The sequence below is a fragment of the Sphaerodactylus townsendi genome, linkage group LG11 (assembly GCF_021028975.2).
Source record: "Sphaerodactylus townsendi isolate TG3544 linkage group LG11, MPM_Stown_v2.3, whole genome shotgun sequence".
Classification (NCBI taxonomy): Eukaryota; Metazoa; Chordata; class Lepidosauria; order Squamata; family Sphaerodactylidae; genus Sphaerodactylus; species Sphaerodactylus townsendi.
The window spans coordinates 77,464,240-77,485,312 of NC_059435.1; the positions used below are offsets into that span (position 1 = coordinate 77,464,240).

Sequence of the window (21,073 nt, forward strand, 5' to 3'; positions counted from 1 at the left end):
GACTGTAAATAAGGACTTGAAAATGCAAACTTAACAGGACTGCAAAGTGTAAATGTTAAATGTTTTAAAAGTGTTATTTGTTAAGTAAACTGTTTTGTTTAAATTTGGTTCTTTGCAACTCCTTCCAAGTACTGCCCCACAGAACCCACAAGCTGAGGTTACACAACCTGTGGCTCTCCAGATGTTCATGGACTCCAATTCCCATCAGCCCCTGCCAGCATGGCCAAATTGGTTGATGGGATTTGTAGTCCATGATGGGATTTGTAGTCCATGAACATCTGGAGAGCCACAGGTTGTAGACCCCTGTTTTAGGATGACAAGCATCAATACGACTCCTGTATCTTCTACTACAGCTGTAAGGAACCAGTAAAGTCCAGACCAAAAGTAACTTTTCAAGTTCTTTATTGAGCTGGCATTCTAAGTCGATCACAAGCAATGTGGGAACTGACCTCCCAAGTTGGGAGTCCCAACGTTTGAACAGCCTCTTTTACGGGCTCCCCACCAGTTCCCGCCAATGTTAGATAAACACCCTTAGTTCTCACCCAAAACCTCCTTGAGACAGTTTCACACAGACAGGCAGAAGAAACAAGAGATACAGAAAGTAGAAACATTCCTCAATCTGGGCTTCCCGCCAACTTTGTCAGGAGGAAACCTTCCAAGGTTAAACAGCAACTTCACACTAGCACTACGAAGCAACCAGTATATGTTCCAAACTGGCACTGCTGCACATTTTTTCAAAGTGCTAGAGATCCGTTCCCTGTTTTGACCAAAGTGCCCTGCAGACAGACCAACAGACACGATCTATTCCCCTGTTCAGAAAACCGCACCTGTCTGAGGTATGGCAGGTGCGGCCATCATCTGGGCAATCAAGAAGGATCATCGACGTGCCTGCCCAACGATGCTGCGTGCCAGCTTTTCCCATAGACAAGACGGATCAACCAATCAATCAATCTCAGCGCCTTCCCGGCTTTTCGCAGGGGCGTGAACTTCAAGGGAGGGGGCGGGGCTTTGCCGCCTCCCCCTCCCTGAGGCCCCGCCCCCTCAGACGCCGTTCCCTGGAAACGTTCCCTTGGAAGCGCAGGAACTCCATTTCCCGTCGGGTCGCGCGGCGGGAAGGCGCGTGACTTCCGGCGGGCGAGGTCGCGGGCCGCCGGAAGCGAGCGTGTGAGGAGGAGGAGGCGGAGGCCGTCCGGTTGCGCTCCGGCCTCGCCCGGCGGGGCCTGCCTGCGGTCTCAGCCGCTCCCGGTGGCCGCCGCGATGGAGGCCGTGCCGCGCATGCCCATGATCTGGCTGGACCTCAAGGAGGCCGGAGAGTTCGGCTTCCACCAGGCCGTCAAGAAGGTGAGGGGCGGGGCGCCCCGAGGGGCGGGGCTGGGGAGGGCCGCGCGGGCGGAGGAGGGGGGGCGGGGAGGGTCGTGGCCCCCCGGGCGTCGCTCCTTCGCCTGGCTCGGGTCTTGCTTCTGCCCCCCTCCCCCCCGCCGCCGCCGCCGCCGCCGCCATGATCAGCTGCTGGGAGGGTCTGGAGCCTCTGCTTGGTCGGCAGGAGGGCCCGGGTTCGACCCCCCACCCCTCCAGTTAAAAGGACCAGGCAGCAGGGGCTGGGAAAGACCCTCCCCCCGCCCCGAAAACCCGGGGAGCCGCTCCGAGTCTGAGTAGGTAAGACTCACCTGGATGCACCCGCGGTGTGACTCATGTGATGGATCATAGGCCAACGGCAGAGCCCCTTCTCAGCATGCAGGTGTCATCCCTGGCAGCACTTCCAGGGTCCAAAAGGAAGGCCTCTACCTGAGACCCTGGAGAGCGGCTGTCAGACTGAAGAGGAAGAGGAGGAGGAGTTTGGATTTATACCCCCTCCCCTTTCTCTCCTGTAAGAAGACTCAAGGTGGCTGACAAGCTCCTTTCCCTTACCCCCTCCCCCTTCACAACAAACACCCTGTGAGGTGGGTGGGGCTGAGAGAGTTCTGAGAGAACTGTGACTAGCCCAAGGTCACCCAGCAGGAATGTAGGAGTTCGGAAACACACCTGGCTCACCAGATAAGCCTCCGCCACTCAGGTGGCAGAGCAGGAAATCAAACCCGGTTCTCCGGATTAGAGTGCACCTGCTCTTAACCACTACGCCACTGCTGCTCCCGAGTACGCTGCTGGCTATGGTAGACGAAGGGTCTGGTTCACTGTGAGGGAGTGCCATGGGAGGGCCCTGGCTCAGCGTGGCTTTAGGGGGGTTCAGCAATGTCTTCTTCTCAGGCAGGTGCTGGATAAGTGCCTCCAGATCTTTTTGCCTTACAGAGGGCAACATCTATCTCTATGTGTGTGTATGTCCAGAATTACACAATCATTCCCTCCCAAGGGGGCATGCTAACATTATTATGCAGAATAAAACAACGAGCAGCAACAATTAAAAGATTTAAGTGCAAGAAGCCCTTGGTTGGTATAATCTTGTGGCAGTATAAAGGATGGCTGAAGCTTTGAAACAAAGGCTGATTCCGCACAGGCCAAAAAGAACGGTGTGAAAACAGTATAAACCCTTTTACACCATTTTCACACCGTTTTCACACTGCTTTTTTTGTCCCATGCAGAATCAGCCAAAGATAGTAGTGGGCTTTTCCTGGCATCTACATAAAATTAGCAGTACAATAATATATGAGTGATTGTTGTGTTACTAGTACATGAGCATAAGCGTGTCTCCATGGGCCATTTTTGAAACCTTCCTGTAAGTAGAGCTGATGGGAATGTGTCAAAGTGCGCCCTAGAGAAGACCCATCAATATTTTGGAAAAATGAGATGTATTAAGTATGGAGCACTAGTTATGCACCTTTGTGGAACAGATGTGGTTAGAAGGAGGCCTAAACTCCCGGAAAGGAGACATGTGGGGCTTGCCAGGGTGCTTCTGCAATGTCTCCTGTGACTAATTTTATTTTTATTTATTAATAGTTCTTTTTTCTTGGTGAGACCTGGGGCGGACTACAAACTCCGGCAGTGCCGTAGGAACAGCATGTGACGTTTAGTAAACATTGTAATAAGATTGGAATGCAAAGGTAGAAAACAATGCAGTGGGAACAGTATATAAGGCATGACGTAAAGAATGTGGAAACTGGATTGCAGAAGTTAGAAAACAGTAAAAGCAAGAAATGCTCAGAGTAAACAGTGGCATAAGCTATAACTCTTGTCCCCTTTTACAAAGCGTCCTGTTGAACAGTTCCATTTTATGACCGCTTCATTCCCGTTCTAATTACATCTTCCTGAACAATTTTGTTCTGTACATTCTGTGGAACTAAGCATGGGAGTCTTCCTGACGTGCCTGCAGGCAAATCATTCCACAAAATAGGACCCACTGCGGAGTGCCAGGTACAGGCAGCAGCTGATATGACTCACCTGAAGCAGGCTTGCTTCAGAGGAGACTAGATGGGGCCTAATAAGCTGTTGGTTCTAAGCTGCACATCTAAAGGGCTCGCCTGGGTCAAGGGGTCACGGGATGATAGGAGAATTCTAGTGTGGTCAGCCGAGGGGGAGTTTGAGAGGCTTGTGAGTAGCTGGAAGGGGCGGAGTGGGTGCTGATCGGATGACTGCTGACTCATCCCAGCTCAGCATCTTTGGCTGGATTGCTTCCTTCCCCAGAAATGAGACATTGTGCCTCTGTGTTCTGTCCTGCTCATGCCTACCTGGCTTCAAATTATCTTTCATTCCGCTTCTGGGCATGCTTTCTTACCATCATCATGCCTGCACTGACTCCGACCGTTGGTCCAGCGTACTGTTTCATACAGCGGCTAACTAGTTGCTCTGGAGGGCCAAACATATTTTATTTTGTTCACTTCACATCTATATCATGCCCTTATATAAAGCTGTGGTGTGACCACACTTGGAGTACTGTGTCCAGTTCTGGTCGCTGCATCTCAAAAAGGATATTGAGGAGATAGAAAAAGTGCAGAGAAGGGCAACGAGGATGATTGAGGGACTGGGAGCACCTTCCCTATGAGGAGAGGCTGCAGCGTTTGGGACTCTTTAGTTTGGAGAGGAGGCGGCTGAGGGGGGATATGATTGAAGTCTATAAAATGATGCATGGGGTAGAAAATGTTGACAGAGAGAAATTTTTCTCTCTCACAATACTAGAACCAGGGGGCATCCATTGAAAATGCTGGGGGGAAGAATTAGAACTAATAAAAGGAAACACTTCTTCACGCAACGTGTGATTGGTGTTTGGAAAATGCTGCCACAGGAGGTGGTGATGGCCACTAACCTGGATAGCTTTAAAAGGGGCTTGGACAGATTTATGGAGGAGAAGTCGATTTATGGCTACCAATCTTGATCCTCCTTGATCTGAGATGGCAAATGCCTTAACAGACCAGGTGATCGGGAGCAACAGCCGCAGAAGGCCATTGCGTTCACATCCTACATGTGAGCTCCCAAAGGCACCTGGTGGGCCACTGCGAGTAGCAGAGAGCTGGACTAGATGGACTTTGGTCTGATCCAGCTGGCTTGTTCTTATGTTTAGCATCCTGCATGCGAGCTCCCCAAGAGGCACCTTGGGGGGTCAGCAGCAGTAGCAGAGAGCTGGACTAGATGGACTCTGGTCTGATCCAGCTGGCTCGTTCTTATGTTCTTATATCAGGCACAGAGCCTGAGGCCTTGCTTACGATGCTGCCTCTTAGTGCCGGTATTCAGAATTTTGCTTCCTCCGTCTCTAATGTCCTGAGATCTGACCAGTTCAGGCTTCCCAAGAAACAAAGCTCTGCACTGAGAGCTCCACATTTTGATACCTTCTTTTGCAATGATGGTTAGAAGTTTCCTTTTTAAAGAGAGAGATTCTATTTTAGCCTGCAGAGTTTCGTGCCATTGTAAAAAAATCTACTTCTCTGGTCAGTGGTGCTGAGGTTAGGATTAAGGAGACGTCTAGGAGTCTGAATTCTGCAAAGAAGAGAGAAGCTACATACGATTTAAATGTAACGGGAGCAGCATAAGATGAAGTGGAACGCTGAGTGTGGGGAATTCAGCTACTGAAAGAAACTTTCATTCAGTTCCTTAGTTGTTGTTGACCAAAAGATCATAGTTCTCGTTCAGAAGATGCTTTGTCAGTTGTGTGTATTTTGTGTATATCTTGGGTGGCAAACTCTGCCTGTATCTTTGTGAAGGGGCGTAATTGTAGCTTGGATGGCTGTTAGGTCCTGGGAAGGTAAACCAGCTCCCGTTGCTCATTTGTTTTGTAAACAAGAACGTCAAGCCGTTTAAGCATAGCAGGGCTGACTGGTCTCAGAGGAGGAAGAAACAAAGTATGTTAAGGTTCATTTAATCTGATCAGCAAAGGAATGTTCAACCTTCTTCCATGGCAGAAAGAAGCCGTGGTTGCGGTCGTGACTGTGCGAAAGCCTGCTGGTGAGCCCCATCCATGCCAACACATAGTATCCAGTGGCCCAGGTTTCCAAGTCAGTCTCGGTCCATTGTTATAAATGCTGATTGTGGAGAAACCCAACGGTGTCTGTTCTGTCCTTCCCCACCGCTGTCTCTCCCCCTCTTCCTTTGTCCTGTTTCCATTCAATTTTATTTTGTTCACTTCACATCTATATCCCACCTTTCTCCCAGCTGCTTGGCTTCATCCTCACCACAAATCTATGAGGCAGAGTAGGCTGAGTGGGTGTGCCCTGTCTACCTAGTCCCCTTAAAAAACCTTTTGTGAGTGTGTGTGTTTGCAAAGTATTGTCAAGTCACAGCCCGCTAATGGCCCCCCAGTATTGTCGAAGGCTTTCACGGCCAGATTCAACTGGTTGTTGTGGGTTTTCTGGGCTGTGCGGCCGTGGTCTGGTAGATCTTGTTTTGAATGTTTCGCCTGCATCTGTGGCCGGCATCTCCAGAGGTGTATCACAGAAGGAAGTCTGTTACACGCTGTGTCCAGTGAGAAGGGAATGTTTAATGTGGTTTATGGACACCTGGGACATGGACAATACATACCCCACTAAACATTCCCTTCTCACTGGACACAGCGTGTAACAGACTTCCTTCTGTGACACACCTCTGAAGTTGCTGGTCACAGATGCAGGCAAAACGTTCAAAACAAGATCTACCAGACCACGGCCACACAGCCCGGAAAACACACCAGAACCAGCACCCCAGTAGATTTCTCAAGGCCAGAGACATTTGCAGGTGGCTTGCCATTTCCTGCCTCCACACCATTTCCTGCCTCCACACTGTCTTCCTAGGGATTTCCCATCCAATTACTTGGCAGGGCCAAATCTGCTTAGCTTCGGAGATCTGATGAGATTGGGCTAGCCTCGGCTGTCCAGGTCAGGGCATGTATTACTATACACAACTGTAAGTTGCATGCAAAGTTAAGTTGGGATGCAGGGGGGGGGGGCCCTCAAAAGTAGCCTTGAGTAAAGAGCATTCTTGCTTTCAGCTGGCATTGCTGATTTTCAGTGTGGTGGGTCAGGTACAGTTTGGAAGAGGGAGATCGGAATTAGAATGCTGTCCCTGCTGTGGGTCTCCAGTGCAGCCTTGGGCAGGCAACCTCGCCCTGTTTGGTACCAGAGGTACCTAGCACCTAGTAGTAGTGAACTGGGGTGGGAATGCGAGCGCATTCGAAGCTGCATCTTGCTTGCTCAGCGGAGCCTCATCATCGTGAGGTGGGGGTCCGCACTGCCTATGCATGAGGAAGCCTCCTTCCGTTCTCAGGTTCCTTTTGCTGGTTGTTCCTACTTCAGTGTCCAGACTGAGAGAAGAGGGCCCTTCTGGGGGCGTGGTCAGGAGAGGCCTGGGGGCGCCCCTTTCTGAGCGGCGCAGCTGCATAAATGGCAGAGTGGTCCACGTGGGCAGCTTGCCCAGGAGGCAGCCAGGGCTGATTTTTCTTCCTCTCCTCTGACCCGCAGTGGGCCAGCTTCAGCTGGGAGCCCAGAACGAGGCAGCCCAGGCTGTTCCCACCCAGGCCTGCAGGCAGTGAGAGGGGAAGAGGCCTGGGAAGCTGGTGGCGCTGCAGGAGTCGTGTTGTTAGCCGTGAATGTGGCTGGGCTTCTCCCCTCCCCCTCACAGCATCAATGGCCAAATGGGAGACGTGGGAAGTTTTTGGAACTCTGCCTGACTCTTAAGGGCTTTTCCCAGACAGAACAGCCCAGCCCAGCTTGAGTGGATTTCTTGGCACCTTTGCACAATCCTGGAGCAGCACGCAGGCTTGGGTCAGGAAAGGGCCCGCCCACATTCATTGCTGAGACCCCACCCACTGTTCAATCTCATCTCACATAGCTCCGCCTTTTTCAGGATGGGTTACCTCTGGCCAAAGGGCTGCTGTGGTGCCTAATGATCACTGGTGCCCCTCTGACTGGTGAAGGAGACCTGTCTGCGTCAGAGGATTACGGGGGTGGGGGGTGGGGGATGGCGCCTGGGCAAAACCTGCTCTGGGCACCCCCCCACGCCCCACTTACCTGGTGGGGTGGGGCGAGAGGCACCTGGTGGCTGCCCAGCCAGGCTGACAGGGCCGGGCCAGATGTGGAGGGCGATTCTCCGGCTCCACATGACCAGCTGGCATGTGCCCAGGGACACGTGACCCCACATGTCCCCGTGAGTGCTCCGCCTCTGGTCTGCATTGACCTCTGAGAGCCCTCTGCTGAGCCAGGCACTTCTGCACGGGCTCACCGGGAGTAGTGGAGAGAAACATCTGTCCATTGGGTGGTTTGTTCAAGTGCAACTCTCCCCTGTGATGACTGGACTCTTTTTCCCTAAGTGGTTCTGCTGCTCCCCTCAAGAACGGGAAGGAACGAACCTCCGTATTTGTGTAATGGGGAGCTGGAAGGTGTGAGAAGGGGGCTAGGCTCTTATTCCCACTGCAAGGCTCTCTGTGTTGCCCGCCAGGGCTGTGCCAGCAGTGGCGTAGTGGTTAATAGCAGGTGCACTCTAATCTGGAGACCTGGGTTTGATTCCCCGCTGCGCTGCCTGAGCTGCGGAGGCTTCAAAAATGAGTGTTTTTGAAGAGCTGAGCCCCCATTTGCATCTTTGTTTGCACGTTCCACGCAAAGTTGGACTGGTCCCTGGCCCTGAAGGGAGATTCATTTGGATTCAAGCCCAGAAAACAGTTCTGGACTGGACTGCTTGCAGCCCTCCCTTCTGTGGGGTCAGGGCTACTGCTCTTCTCTGGCGTGCCGGATTCCCCAGAGGTGACCGTGACGCTTCTCTTTTCCCAACCCTTCCTTCCAGTTTGTCCTGAAGAACTATGGTGAGAATCCCGAGAATTACAACGAAGAGCTGAAGAAGCTGGAGCAGCTCAGGCAGGTGAGCTTGTCCTGCTCTGTGGCAAGGGCTGAAAGTGGTCCTAGGGCAGTGATGGTGAACCTTTTCGAGACCGAGTGCCCAAATTGCAACCCAAACCCCACTTATTTATCACAAAGTGCCAACCCGGCAATTTAACCTGAATGCTGAGGTTTGAGTTTAGAAAACAATGGTTGGCTCCCTCTTCCTCCGCCCCACCCGCTCGAGCAGGGGCCAGCCTGCTCTAGTCTCCAGCAAGTCCTGTGCGCCCTGCTCTGTGCCTCTCTAGCATCTCTGCTTCCTCTGCGCCCCCCCCCCCCCGGGCAGCAGCCACCCAGAGCACAGGCACCAGGCACACCAGCTGAGTCCTCCCTGCTCACCGTGGTGCACACACGTCGTTCTCAGTGGCCCAGGCCAGCCTAGATGTGTGTGTTGGGGGGGGGGGTTTCCGCCCCCCACATGACGAATTCTGTGTGTGCGTGCCCACAGAGAGGGCTCTGAGTGCCACCTCTGGCACCCATGCCACAGGTTCGCCATCACTGTCCTAGGGACCTCCCCACCCCCCACCCCACCCCAGATGAAAACGATGAAGGCATAAGGGGGCAGGTGAGCAACAGCGGCTGAACCCTGAAGTTTTGCCTCCAAGCCTCGTGCTGTGCCTGGGGGGGTGCCATTGAGCTCTTTTCATGCTTAGTGGTCTGTCAAAAAAAATTTAACAATTTTGGAAGGTGGTCCATAGCCAGATTCAAGAAATCTTGGGGGTCGAATTTAATTTTTCACCAGAAATTTACTTGTTGGGATTTTATGATAAGAAACTCCAGCCACACTGCAAATTAATAACCTACCTCACAACTGCAGCAAGAATCATTATAACTGGGAAATGGAAATCCAGAGAAACTCCACATTCAAGTGATTGGTGGGAAAAGATGTTTATGTCTGTGGATTTAGACTCAGTGTCATTCTCATGGCAGACCAGAGAAGAAAGAAGAATCATGGAGACCGTTAGAAATATTTTTCTATACATAAATCCCATGGTTAGTGGGCAGAATCAATTAATTAAGAGTCTTTCTGTTGACAGTACTATTCTATTTTGTGTCTTTTCCATTAAAACTAGGAATGTGAAGTCAGTAAAACTACTATATAAAAATTCAATATTTCCAATTAGGGGACTTTTTAAAAGACACTGTCATGAATGGCATATTATTTTTTCTTTTATGTATATATTATCATTTAGTGTAACAGATATTTTGAATTTTAATAAACTTTTTAAAAAAAGAACGCTGTCAAGGAAAGACTTTTCCCCACAGACAGTCATAAAGGCATTTCCTGCATTGCAGGAACGTTGTTCCCAGCATCCTTTGATTTCCACGGTTTTCCTTCCTCTCTGCAGAACGCTGTCAATGTGCCAAGGGACTTTGAAGGCTGCAGCATCTTGCGGAAATACTTTGGCCAACTTCACTACCTGCAGAGCCGCATCCCCATGGGGGCAGAGCACGAGGCGGCCGTCCCCATCACCTGGTAAGCGGAGGCCTGAGGATGGAGGGGGCCACTTGGTACTCTGTTCTGAAGGCCTTTTGCCCACGTGGGTGGACAGGTGTTGCCAATTGCCTTGGCTTGAATGGTATGCCAGGAGTTTGCCCTCCAGGATGCCAGAGTGTCACGCTTTCTTCATGGAAAGTTTGCATTCTGCATCAGATGGCCCATGTGGAGGAAGAAGAGAGGGTTAGCCAGCGGCCAAAACTGACTCTAGCGCAGACCTGGGCATTATACGGCCCGCGGGCCACATCAGGCCCGCGGGATGACCGTGACTGGCCCCCTTGCCTTGCTGGGGAGCGAGGCGCCTTTGAAAGCCCCGCAGAAGCCGGTTGCCTTGGCTGCCGGCTTCTGCGGGGCTTTCAAAAGCACCAGTCGATGAAAAAAGTAGGTCAAGGGACTTAAGTCTCCCCACTTGCTTGATTGTCACAATGGACAACTATGCAGATAGGTTAAGCCTGTGATTCTTTGTGCCAAATAGTGTTGTATGCAGAACTGTTGCCACTGATTCCAAGTTGATCTGTGCACCTGTCTGTCACTTATCAGCCCCTATTATGCAGAATTGAGTTCAGCCTTTTGGCCTGGCCCTCCACAATATTTTCTGTTTCTTATGCGGCCCCATGGAAAAAATAATTGCCCACTCCTGCTCTAGTGTGATCCAGGGAATACTTTTCAGGACAACAGGGGAATAGGTTTTTTCCCCCTGAAAAAAGGTTTTGGGGGAATTGATTTATATTCAACATGTACTTTCCTGTCAACCTAAACTTATTTTACTGATCATTACAGCAGACATGAGAGGCTAGACAGAGAAGAATCTAGGAAGCCATCCAGCTATCCCATGACCTCTGTTGCCAGTCTTTAATCTACCAGGAAACGGAAAGGATTTTTGTCCTACAGAATAAAAAAGAGTACCCTAAAAAACCCGTTTCCCTGGGCGTGTAAGAAGGGACCACAAGAGCCAAGCACCGGCTCATTCCTTCCAACCCTCCTTCTCACAACCTGCCTAAGTTCACAGAATGGCAGAATTTGCTTGAGCTGAGTAGTTCCTGTAATGCGAGGCAATTCTGAGCACGTCCTGCCTTCACGCGTGTCCTGGTCCTCCACCGCAATGTCACTCTCTCTGCCTGTAGGACTGAGATCTTCTCTGGCAAGGCTGTCTGTCACGAAGATATCAAGTACGAGCAGGCCTGCATCCTGTACAATCTGGGTAAGACCCTCTTGTCTCTCTGCGAGGGTACCTGAAGTGCGTGTGTTTTGCAGAGGCCAGGAGTCCCTTTCTCTAGTTCCACTGAGCTAGCCGCTGCAGGCCTCTTGGGCCACTAACTGCGCCTTCATTGCTGTGAGACTGGACAACTCTGAAGTTGCCCTCGACAAATGGTTGGAGGCTGCAGGTTTGCAAAATGCAGTGAGCAACCTCTTAACAGGACTTCTAACATGCTCAGTTGCACATTGTGCATCAGGGTCTGTGCTGGCTTTCTGGGCGCGTTTGCGTGTTTGCTTTTGTTTCATAAGACTCCAAGCAGTCAGGTGTTATGTAGTATTTTTTTTTTCACTTTTGGCATCGCATGTTGCTCAGCTATAGCTTTTTTATTTAAGATTGGTTGGCTGTACACTGTACCTGTGTTCATTCTGTCTGTCTGTCTGTCACTCAATCATGTAGTGGCCAGCCAGTTGCCCTGGAGGCCCAAACAAAGACTTTCACCTGATGCCACCTCTTAGCGCTGCCGCTTGAGGTTTTTCTTCCTCTGTATATGAAGGCGGCCCTGACCAGGATCGCCCCAGCAGAGTGGGGATTGGAGCCCAGATGAGCAGAGCCTTGCCGGGCCCTCCCCCCCCCCCCGCTTCCTCTTGCTGGCTCTCAGCCTTCCCTTTTCCCCTTCCACAGGTGCCCTGCACTCCATGCTGGGGGCTATGGACAAGCGGGTGTCAGAGGAGGTGAGACTTTGGCACTTAATCGGCCGTGGCAGAGGCCCCTGCGGTCAGCAGTGGGGCTCTTTATTTTGATTTTGAAGGGGTTTGAAAAGTCCTGCTGGCTCCACCAGGTGTGCTTTCCCGGCGGGGGGCGGGGGAGGCATTAAACACAACAGACAACAGGTGGGCAGGAAGGCAGGTGGTGAGTGGCACAGCACAAGGCTGGCTGCTGGGGAAACTGCAACACCAGCAAAGAAGTGGAGTGAGAGACTGGATTTCTAGCTGCAGCCGTACATATTGGGTGTTGTCTTAAACCAGTGGTTCTCAACCTTCCTAACTCCGCGACCCTTTAATACAGTTCCTCAAGTTGTGGTGACCCCCAACCCTTCATTTATCCACTTTACAGATGGGGAACACTGATGCAGAGAGTCTTAGGTGACCCCTGTGAAAGGGTCGTTCGACCCCCAAAGGGGTCCCGACCTCCAGGTTGAGAACCACCGAGCATTTGCATGGGTCAAACCTGCAGCCAGGCAGTGGAGCAGACCCTGCTGAGCTTGGGGCTCAGACCCTGTACCCCCCACCCCCACCCCAGCCTTATGGTCCTGCCAGAGCATTGACTGCATAATCCCTGGAGATGGCAAGTGCCAGAAACTTTGGGGGGGGGGGAGGTCTTGAGAGCGGGATCAGAGGCTCTGCATGGCCCATTCTCTAGGGGGTGGGGAGCTTAGGTGTCCAACAAGAAAAAACTTGCCCTCTTCTGGTCCTGGCTTAACTGCACTCTTCCTGCTCCTGGCCTTGCTGAACGTGGCTTTTTGCCCCCCTTGTGTCTCTTCCCATCCCTCCTCCCCTAAACATGACAGGGCATGAAGGTCTCCTGCACACACTTCCAGTGCGCCGCCGGTGCATTCACATACCTGCGGGACCACTTCCCCCATTCCTACAGCGTCGATATGAGCCACCAGATCCTCAACCTCAACATCAACCTCATGCTGGTAAGGGGAGGGGGCGGGGGGCTTCCTCCCGTGCAGTTCTGCCCTGGGCTGTAAACAACAAGGAACGGCCGTAAAGGTGCAACCCTGACAGGTTGTGTGCCTGACTCTGGAAGCCAAATCCCCTGACCAGCCTGGAGGCGCAGCTGTTTTTTTTGTGAAAAGGGGTTCCATGGCTAAAGCTCAGCTAACACAGAAGGGAGCAACTCTCTTGGCATTTATCTTTAGAATCATAGAGTTGGAAGAAACCCCAAAGGCCATCCAGTTCAACCCCCTGCAATTCACGAACACACAATCAAAACACTCCCCCCGACATATGTTCATCCAGCCTCTGTTTAAAAAACTTCAAAGAAGGAGACGCCACCACACTCCAAGGTAGTGCATTCCACTGTCAAACAGCTCTGACGGTCAGGAAGTATTTCAAACTGTTAAGGTAGAACCTCTTTTCCTTCACCTTTTCCTTCACCTAGTCTCTGGAGCAGCAGAAAATAAGCTTGCTCCCTCACCAACATGACATCCCTTCAAATATCTAAACATGGCTATCATGTCACCTCTTAACCTTCTCTTCACCAAACTACCCAGCTTCCTAAGTCTCTCCTCATATGGCATGGATTCCAGACCTTTGACCATTTTGGTTGCCCTCCTCTGGACCCGTTCCTTGTCAATGTCCTTCTTCAACTGCAGAACACAATATTCCAGGTGAGGTCTAACCAGTGCAGAAGAGAGAGGCACAATTACATCCCTCGATCTAGACACTATACTCCTATTGATACAGCCCAGAATCGCATTGGCTTTCTTGGCTGCCGCATCACACTACTGACTAATGTTTAGTTTGTGGTCTACTAAGACTCCCAGATTCCTTTCACATGTACAGTTGTTAAGCCAGGTGTCACCCATCCTATTTAGAGCCTGCATGGTTAAGAGCAGGTGGTCTCTAATTTGGAGAACTGAGTTTGATTTCTCACTCCTCCACCTGAGCAGCAGACTCTTATCTGATGAACCGGATTTGTTTCTCCGCTCCTACATTCCTTCTGGATGCCCTTGGGTCGGTCATGTTTCTCCCAACCTGCCTCACAAGGTGTCTGTTGTAGGAATAGGAAGGGAAAGGGAGTTTGTCAGCTGTATTGAGTCTCCTTATGGGGGTGGTGGTGTTATAAATCCAAACTCTTCTTCTTTATGTATTTTGATGTCATTCGCGTGGAAACAGTGATTCACATGTACCACATTGCTTGATTTATTACTGGTAGTTTAGAGGGTAGTCGTGCTGATCAGCAGTACAAGAGCTTGATTTGAGTTGGTCTCTGTCGCTGCTGTGGTTCAGATTCTGGGCAGATATTGGGAAGGCCTGTTCATCCATCTCTGGAGTGTAGCATGTTGCAGCTTTTATTTTGCAACAAGATGCTTTTGATAGATTTCCTGCTGCTCTCGAGAGCTCGGCTGCTGCCCCAAGATCCAAGCCCACGTTGCTTTTCTTCTTGTCCCCCGAAGGGCCAAGCTCAGGAATGCCTCCTGGAGAAGTCAATGCTGGACAACCGCAAGAGCTTCCTGGTGGCCAGGATCAGTGCCCAGGTGAGTCATTTGGGCATCCTTGTGCCTGGGCAGCCAGGTGAAAGGCCGGGGACCCAAAGAGAGGACCTCTCCAGAGCAGAGACCAGGAGGGAGCTGTTGGCCGTGCGGCACAGCCCTCCTCTAGGGCTGACGGTTCTTCAGCCCCAATGGCAAAGCCTTCTGAACCTACTAGAACCAGGGGGCATCCATTGAAAATGCTGGGGGGGAAGAATTAGCACTAATAAAAGGAAACACTTTTTCACACAACGTGTGATTGGTGTTTGGAAGATGCTGCCACAGGAGGTGGTGATGGCCACTAACCTGGATAGCTTTAAAAGGGGCTTGGACAGATTGATGGAGGAGAAGTCCATCTATGGCTCCCAATCTTGATCCTCTTTGATCTGAGATTGCAAATGCCCTAACAGTCCAGGTGCTTGGGAGCAGCAGCAGCAGCAGAAGGCCATTGCTTTCACCTCCTGCACGTGATCTCCCAAAGGCACCTGGTGGGCCACTGCGAGTAGCAGAGAGCTGGACTAGATGGACTCTGGTCTGATCCAGCTGGCTTGTTCTTATGTTCTGTGGCGGCACCCCTCTGCTTCCATGCTCAGCCTTGTCCGGCAGGGTGTCTCCTCCCCTCCGCCCACAACAGAGCCTTGATTTCCTTCTTGAGGTGGTGGATTACTACAAAGAAGCTTGCCGTGCCTTGGAGAACTCTGAGACCGCCTCCCTCCTGGGGAAGATCCAGAAGGACTGGAAGAAGCTGGTGCAGATGAAAATCTACTACTTCGCTGCTGTAGCCCATGTGAGTGTCCCAGATAGGGGCCCCCAGCACTGGTAGGCCCATTATTGCTACACCCATGCCTTTTGATTTGGGCAGGGAAGCGCTGCCCATTGGCCGTGTCTTTGCAACTCCAGCAGCTTAGTGCTCTGCTAAGTGTATTCAATTTTAACTTTAGCTTTGTCTCCACTTTCTCATTTTTTGCACACCACTTCTGAAAACAAGTGTGTCGCACATGCATTGGAAGTCTTTAAAAAAAAGAAAAGGCAAACCTACCTTTGCCTTGAATGGCAGTGAGGAAAAACCCAACCCTGTTAACCCTCTCCTGACACCCCCCCCCCTTGCCCAAGGATGCCTTGCTAGGCTATCAGGTCTCTCTTGCTTTCAGCCACTGATCGCTTTTGGCAGTGGAGGGCTGACTCCGTGGCTGGAGGCAGCAACGGCAGGAGCCCTGGTCACGAGGGCTCTGGGGTCAGGTGGGCCTCTTTCTGCCTGTGTGCTTCAGAGCGGTTCCTTCTGTGTCTTTGCAGCTGCACATGGGGAAGCAGGCGGAGGAGCAGCAGAAGTATGGGGAGAGGGTAAGTTGGGCAGCCTTCTGGCAGAGGCTGGAAGGACCGAGGGGGTCTGGAGAGTGAGGGGGCGTGGCGGGCATGTGGCACACGGCGAACTTGCCAGCCCTCATTCCAGAGGAAGAAAGGGGGCTGCAGCATAAACCCTCTGTAGCAGAGGTGTCCAACTGTGGCCAATTGGCCATGCTGGCAGGGACTGATGGAAATCATAGTCAATGAACATCTGGGGTGCCAGAGTTGGACATCTCTGCTCTGGAGGGTGCGTCTCTGGCTGGAGAAGAAAGGGGAGGCATTGTAATAACTCATAAAACACTTTCTCATTTACCTTATAAACAGTATAAACAGTTGGGTGCTGTGTGGTTTCCAGGCTGTATGGCCGTGTTCTAGCAGTATTCTCTCCTGACGTTTCGCCTGCATCTGTGGCTGGCATCTTCAGAGGATCATCCTGAAGATGCCAGCCACAGATGCAGGCGAAACGTCTGGAGAGAATGCTGCTAGAACACGGTCATACAGCCCGGAAACGACACAGCACCCAAGTGATTCCGGCTGTGAAAGCCTTCGACAATACAAGTATAAACAGTATCCAGTGCTCAATACGCTTATCTGAAAATTTGTTTCTTGGGGGCCTAGGGTGATGTGTTCACTTAGGGAAGAATGCAGCATGCCACATGGGATCTGGCTTTTTCTGTTTTTCTGCTTCAAGAGCTATATTACAACCAGTTTCCAAAAGGTTGCATTTTTTAACATGACCAAAAAAATTGTAATAAAAAATCCACTGTGGATTGGCCATGCCACCACCATTGGTCCCGTGTGTTTCTGTACATCACAGTTAACTTATGTGGAATAAGATAAAATATTTTCTTTTAAAAGTAGAAATAAGTTTAGGTTCCGCCCAATTCTTTATCCACCCACATTCCTCTAAAACAATATGAATCTGCAAGTCCCTCTCCCATTTTCTGAACTAACTTAAAGAACTTTCTGAAAAAAAATTCCAGAGTGAATTTTAGCAGTTAGACTGCCAGGTAGCTGACTAGCACTAATGGCCAGCTTTGTTGTTCTCAAACTGTATTAAGCAAGCCCTTAGTCTGATATCAGTCAAGTCTTCCATTTGGCATCCCAGTTAAGAAAGAGCCAACGTGGTATAGTGATTAAGAGTGGCAGACTTTTATCTGGTAACCTGGATTTGTTTCCCCTCTCCATCACATGAAGCCTGTTTCCCTACTTCATCACATGAAGCCTGTTTCCCCACTCCTCCACATGAAGCCTGTTTCCCCACTCCTCCACATGAAGCCTGTTTCCCCACTCCTCCACATGAAGCCTGTTTCCCCACTCCTCCACATGAGGCCTGTTTCCCCACTCCTCCACATGAAGGCTGTTTCCCCACTCCTCCACATGAAGCCTGTTTCCCATCTCCTCCACATGAAACCTGTTTCCCCCACTCCCCCACATGAAGCCTGTTTCCCCACTCCCCCACATGAAGCCTGTTTCCCTGCTCCTCCACATGAAGCCTGTTTCCCCGCTCCTCCACATGAAGCCTAGTTACAGTTTTCTCTGAACTCTCTCAGTCTCACCTGCTTCACAAGGTGTCTGTTTTGGGGCGAGGAAGGAAATGGGATTGTTAGCAGCTTTGAGACCCCTTAAGGTAGAGGAAAGTGGAGTATAAAAACCTACTCATCTTCTTCTTAAAATAACTTGAGTACTGGGCCCTGCTTTTCCCAGACGCCTGGGAAGTGTCCGCACTGGCCACGTGGGCTTGACTTGCTCTCTCCCACTGCACTTGCGAGGTTGTTTGTCTCTTCCTTGCCGTGGGCAGCAAAGGCAGCCTTGAAGGGCTTTCAGACCATTCACTGTCTCCTCGCTTTGCAGGTTGTCTACTTCCAGAGTGCTTTGGATAAGCTCAATGAAGCCATCAAACTGGCAAAGGTACGGCTTGTCTCCTGTTTCAGCCCCTTCGCCTGAAGTTTCTCGTTGGAGGAACCCTCGATTCCCGTGGCCTCAACATTGTGTAGCCTGGAAGGATTGCGCCCAGCAGTCTGTGTCACTCGCCACACGAGTCCTACTGTGAGGGCGTGGGAACCAAAGACTTCCCATGTTGTTTTCCTTCAACAACTGGGATTCCGAGAGAGAGTTGCTGTTTCCAGTTAGCCCAGGAGTGTCAAACTCATTTCTCACAAGGGTCAGATACGGCAGAAGCGTGACGTGGCTGGACTGGGCCCTGGTGGGGTGGCTGGCTGCCTTGGCTGGACCCAGAACGGCACCGAGGGGGTGCCTGGACTGTTGAACCTGCAGTGAGTTGGGGGTGAAACTAGTTGACCTGCGCGTATCCTTCCAGCTCTGTGATTCTGCAGCACAGTCGGCAGCCTGGCCGTGTGCATGTGGCCGCTTGCGTTTTTGCGTGCCTGTTTGTGCCTGGGTTTGCATGTATTTTACAAATCTTTCTCGCTCTAGGGTCAGCCTGAAACTGTGCAGGAGGCTCTGAGGTTCACCATGGACGTGATTGGAGGAAAGTGAGTCTGCTCAGCTGCAGGGGACGGTCTGGGGCCAGGCGCTCTGTCTCTTCCGTGCCGTTCAGCCCTACTTCTGCACCCAGGGAGCTGGCATGGCACCAAGAGGCGGACTGCCAGCACAGCACAGCACCCTTCTTTCTTTTTCCAGGCTTAACAGGTTTTCAGATCATTCTGAACATTTGACAAGGAATGTAGGGGTGGGGGGAGGAGCGGTTTGAGAGAGGGCAGAGGCGACTGGAGGACTGGCCGCTGTCCCGCTGTGAAGTAGGAGCTGACATCTGTAGAAATCCCAGGAGGTTAAGAGCTCGTGTATCTAATCTGGAGGAACTGGGTTTGATTCCCAGCTCTGCCACCTGAGCTGTGGAGGCTTCTCTGGGGAATTCAGATTAGCCTGTGCACTCCCACACACGCCAGCTGGGTGACCTTGGGCTAGTCACAGCTTCTTGGAGCTCTCTCAGCCTCGCCCACCTCACAGGGTGTTTGTTGTGAGGGGGGAAGGGCAAGGAGATTGTCAGCCCCTTTGAGTCTCCTGCAGGAGAGAAAGGGGGGATATAAATCCAAACTCTTCTTCTTCTTCATCCATTGATGGCTAGAAGCTCAGCTTTTTCAGACCCTTTTCCCTTGTTTTTATGGTAGAGTCAGGGGGAAAGTGCTTGCGCCTCACTTGAATATGAGCCTGACGAGTGGGGGGAACTGCATCTCTCTTTCTCTCTCTGACCCACACACCCCAACTCTGGCTGCTCCAAGCCTCCTAAGCACTGCCTTTTGGTCTTTGGCTCAGGTTCAACTCTGCCAAGAAGGACAATGACTTCATCTACCATGAAGCGGTCCCCGCTTTGGATACCTTGCAGTCAGTGAAAGGTATAGCAGCTTCCTCCTGGCTTTGTCTGCTGTTGTGTGTGTGTTTGTGGGGGGGAGAGCATGGTTCAATAAGGCAGGCCTGGATGTGCCCGTCATAAGAACATAAGAACTAGTCTGCTGGATCAGACCAGAGTCCATCTAGTCCAGCACTCTGCTACTCGCAGTGGCCCACCAGGTGCCTTTGGGAGCTCACATGCAGGAGGTGAAAGCAAGGGCCTTCTGTGGCTGTTGCTCCCGAGCACCTGGTCTGCTAAGGCATTTGCAATCTCAGATCAAAGAGGATCAAGATTGGTAGCTATAACACCACTTCGCCTCGATAAATCTGTCCAAGCCCCTTTAAAAGCTACCCAATGTAGTGGCCATCACCACCTCCTGTGCAAGCATATTCCAAACACCAATCACACGCTAAGTGCTGAAGAAGTGTTTCCTTTTATTAGTCCTAATTCTTCCCCCCAGCATTTTCAATGGATGCCCCCTGGTTCTAGTATTGTGAGAAAGAGAGAAAAATTTCTCTCTGTCAACATTTTCTACCCCATGCATCATCATTTTATAGGACTTCAATCCATATCCCCCCCTCAGACGCCTTCCTCTCCAAACTACAGTGCATTGCCCTGAAAAGCTGTGGGTTGTGCAGCTCAGTCTTTGCCCACCTCTGTGCTCATGTCTGGCCCAGGGCAGCCCCAGCTGTGTGCTTAGAGAGGAGAATTACTTGCCCCAGCCGTCCTTCCAAGCTACAGGGAGAGGTCCAGATCCCTGGTCACGCTGCTCTGTGTTGCCCTCAGGTGCTCCTCTGGTGAAGGCCCTTCCCGTCAACCCCACAGACCAGCAGCCCCGGTGACAGGCCCGGATATTTTTGCCAAGCTGGTCCCGATGGCCGCCCACGAGGCCTCTTCACTGTACAGGCAAGTGGGGTCGGGGGGTTGGGCTGGCCGGTTCCTCTTCCCCGGCCTCAGCCTGCGTGTCTGGTAAAGAGGGCGGGAGTGTGTTTGTTTGGTGTGTGAACAAAATGAGACCAGAAGGTGGAAGAGGAAGCCTTCATAGGAAGGTCCGTGGGGTTTTGTTTGTGTATGTTGGTGGGGCTGTCCTGAGAGCCTGCTTCGGAGGCGGGGGGCGTCGTTGACATGGATCAGCCAAGGCTGCACTTCTCCTTCAGAGAGTAGTGCAGCCCACCTGCAAGGAAGACATGCTGTCAAAACATGTTGTGTGCTGCTAATGTGGCGCTCGGGAGTGCTGGACCTAACCTCTCTCTCCCAGCCGGGGGGTCCTGGCCGACTTCCCCTGCCCCCCCACTCTCCTGCAAGGAGAGGCTGGCTCCAGGCCCCTGGCCCTCTGGCACTCCAGCTGCTTTCTCCCTTCTCCTTTCTCTGCCCTAGCGAAGAAAAGGCCAAGCTGCTGAGAGAAGTGATGGCCAAGATTGACGCCAAGAATGAAGTGCTGGAGTAAGTCTGCTTTTGCGGTTCTGGAGGTGGGCTGGGGGAGGAGGATGGAAGGGTATGGGGAGGGAGGGAGGGGGTGACCCCTAATCTCATAGCAACAGCATTCTGGGGGCTCAGCTTATGCTCTCCCTCCCCGAACATATAAATCTATGTCAGGGGTTTCCAACTCTGGCGCCCCAGATGTTCATGGCGCCCCATGCTGACAGGGGCTGATGGAAATCGCAGTTCATGACCATAAGAACATAAGAAAGAGCCTGCTGGATCAGACCAGAGTCCATCTAGTCCAGCTCTCTGCGACTTGCAGTGGCCCACCAGGTGCCTTTGGGAGCTCACGTGCAGGACGTGAAAGCAAGAGCCTGCTGCTGCTGCTGCTGCTCCTGTGCACCTGGTCTGCTAAGGCATTTGCAATCTGAGATCAAGGAGGATCAAGATTGGTAGCCATAGCTCGACTTCTCCTCCATCAATCTGTCCAAGCCCCTTTGAAAGCTATCCAGGTTAGTGGCCATCACCACCTCCTGTGGCAGCATCTTCCAAACACCAATCACGCGTTGTGTGAAGAAGTGTTTCCTTTTATTAGTCCTAATTCTTCCCCCCAGCATTTTCATCTGGGGCACCAGAGTTGGACATCCCTGATCTATGTAATACTGAATCAGATCCTTGGTCTGTCAAAATCAGTCCTGTCTCAAACTGCCAGCGGGTCTCCGGGGTCTTGAGTCGA

At 51.6% G+C, this 21,073-nt stretch overlaps 1 protein-coding gene across 1 annotated transcript in view; it reads left to right on the forward strand.

The window, feature by feature from the left end:
* The first annotated feature begins 1,141 nt into the window (after positions 1-1,141).
* PTPN23 (protein tyrosine phosphatase non-receptor type 23) overlaps positions 1,142-21,073 on the forward strand; it is a 37,734-nt gene continuing 17,802 nt past the window's right edge. Inside the window, 15 exon segments of the mRNA XM_048510524.1 lie at positions 1,142-1,341; positions 8,173-8,247; positions 9,614-9,741; positions 10,887-10,963; positions 11,642-11,691; positions 12,528-12,659; positions 14,145-14,225; positions 14,875-15,006; positions 15,513-15,560; positions 17,418-17,474; positions 18,000-18,058; positions 18,840-18,919; positions 19,702-19,742; positions 19,745-19,821; positions 20,293-20,358. Of these exon segments, the coding sequence (XP_048366481.1) occupies positions 1,258-1,341; positions 8,173-8,247; positions 9,614-9,741; positions 10,887-10,963; positions 11,642-11,691; positions 12,528-12,659; positions 14,145-14,225; positions 14,875-15,006; positions 15,513-15,560; positions 17,418-17,474; positions 18,000-18,058; positions 18,840-18,919; positions 19,702-19,742; positions 19,745-19,821; positions 20,293-20,358 (1,187 nt within the window). The 5' untranslated portion in view covers positions 1,142-1,257.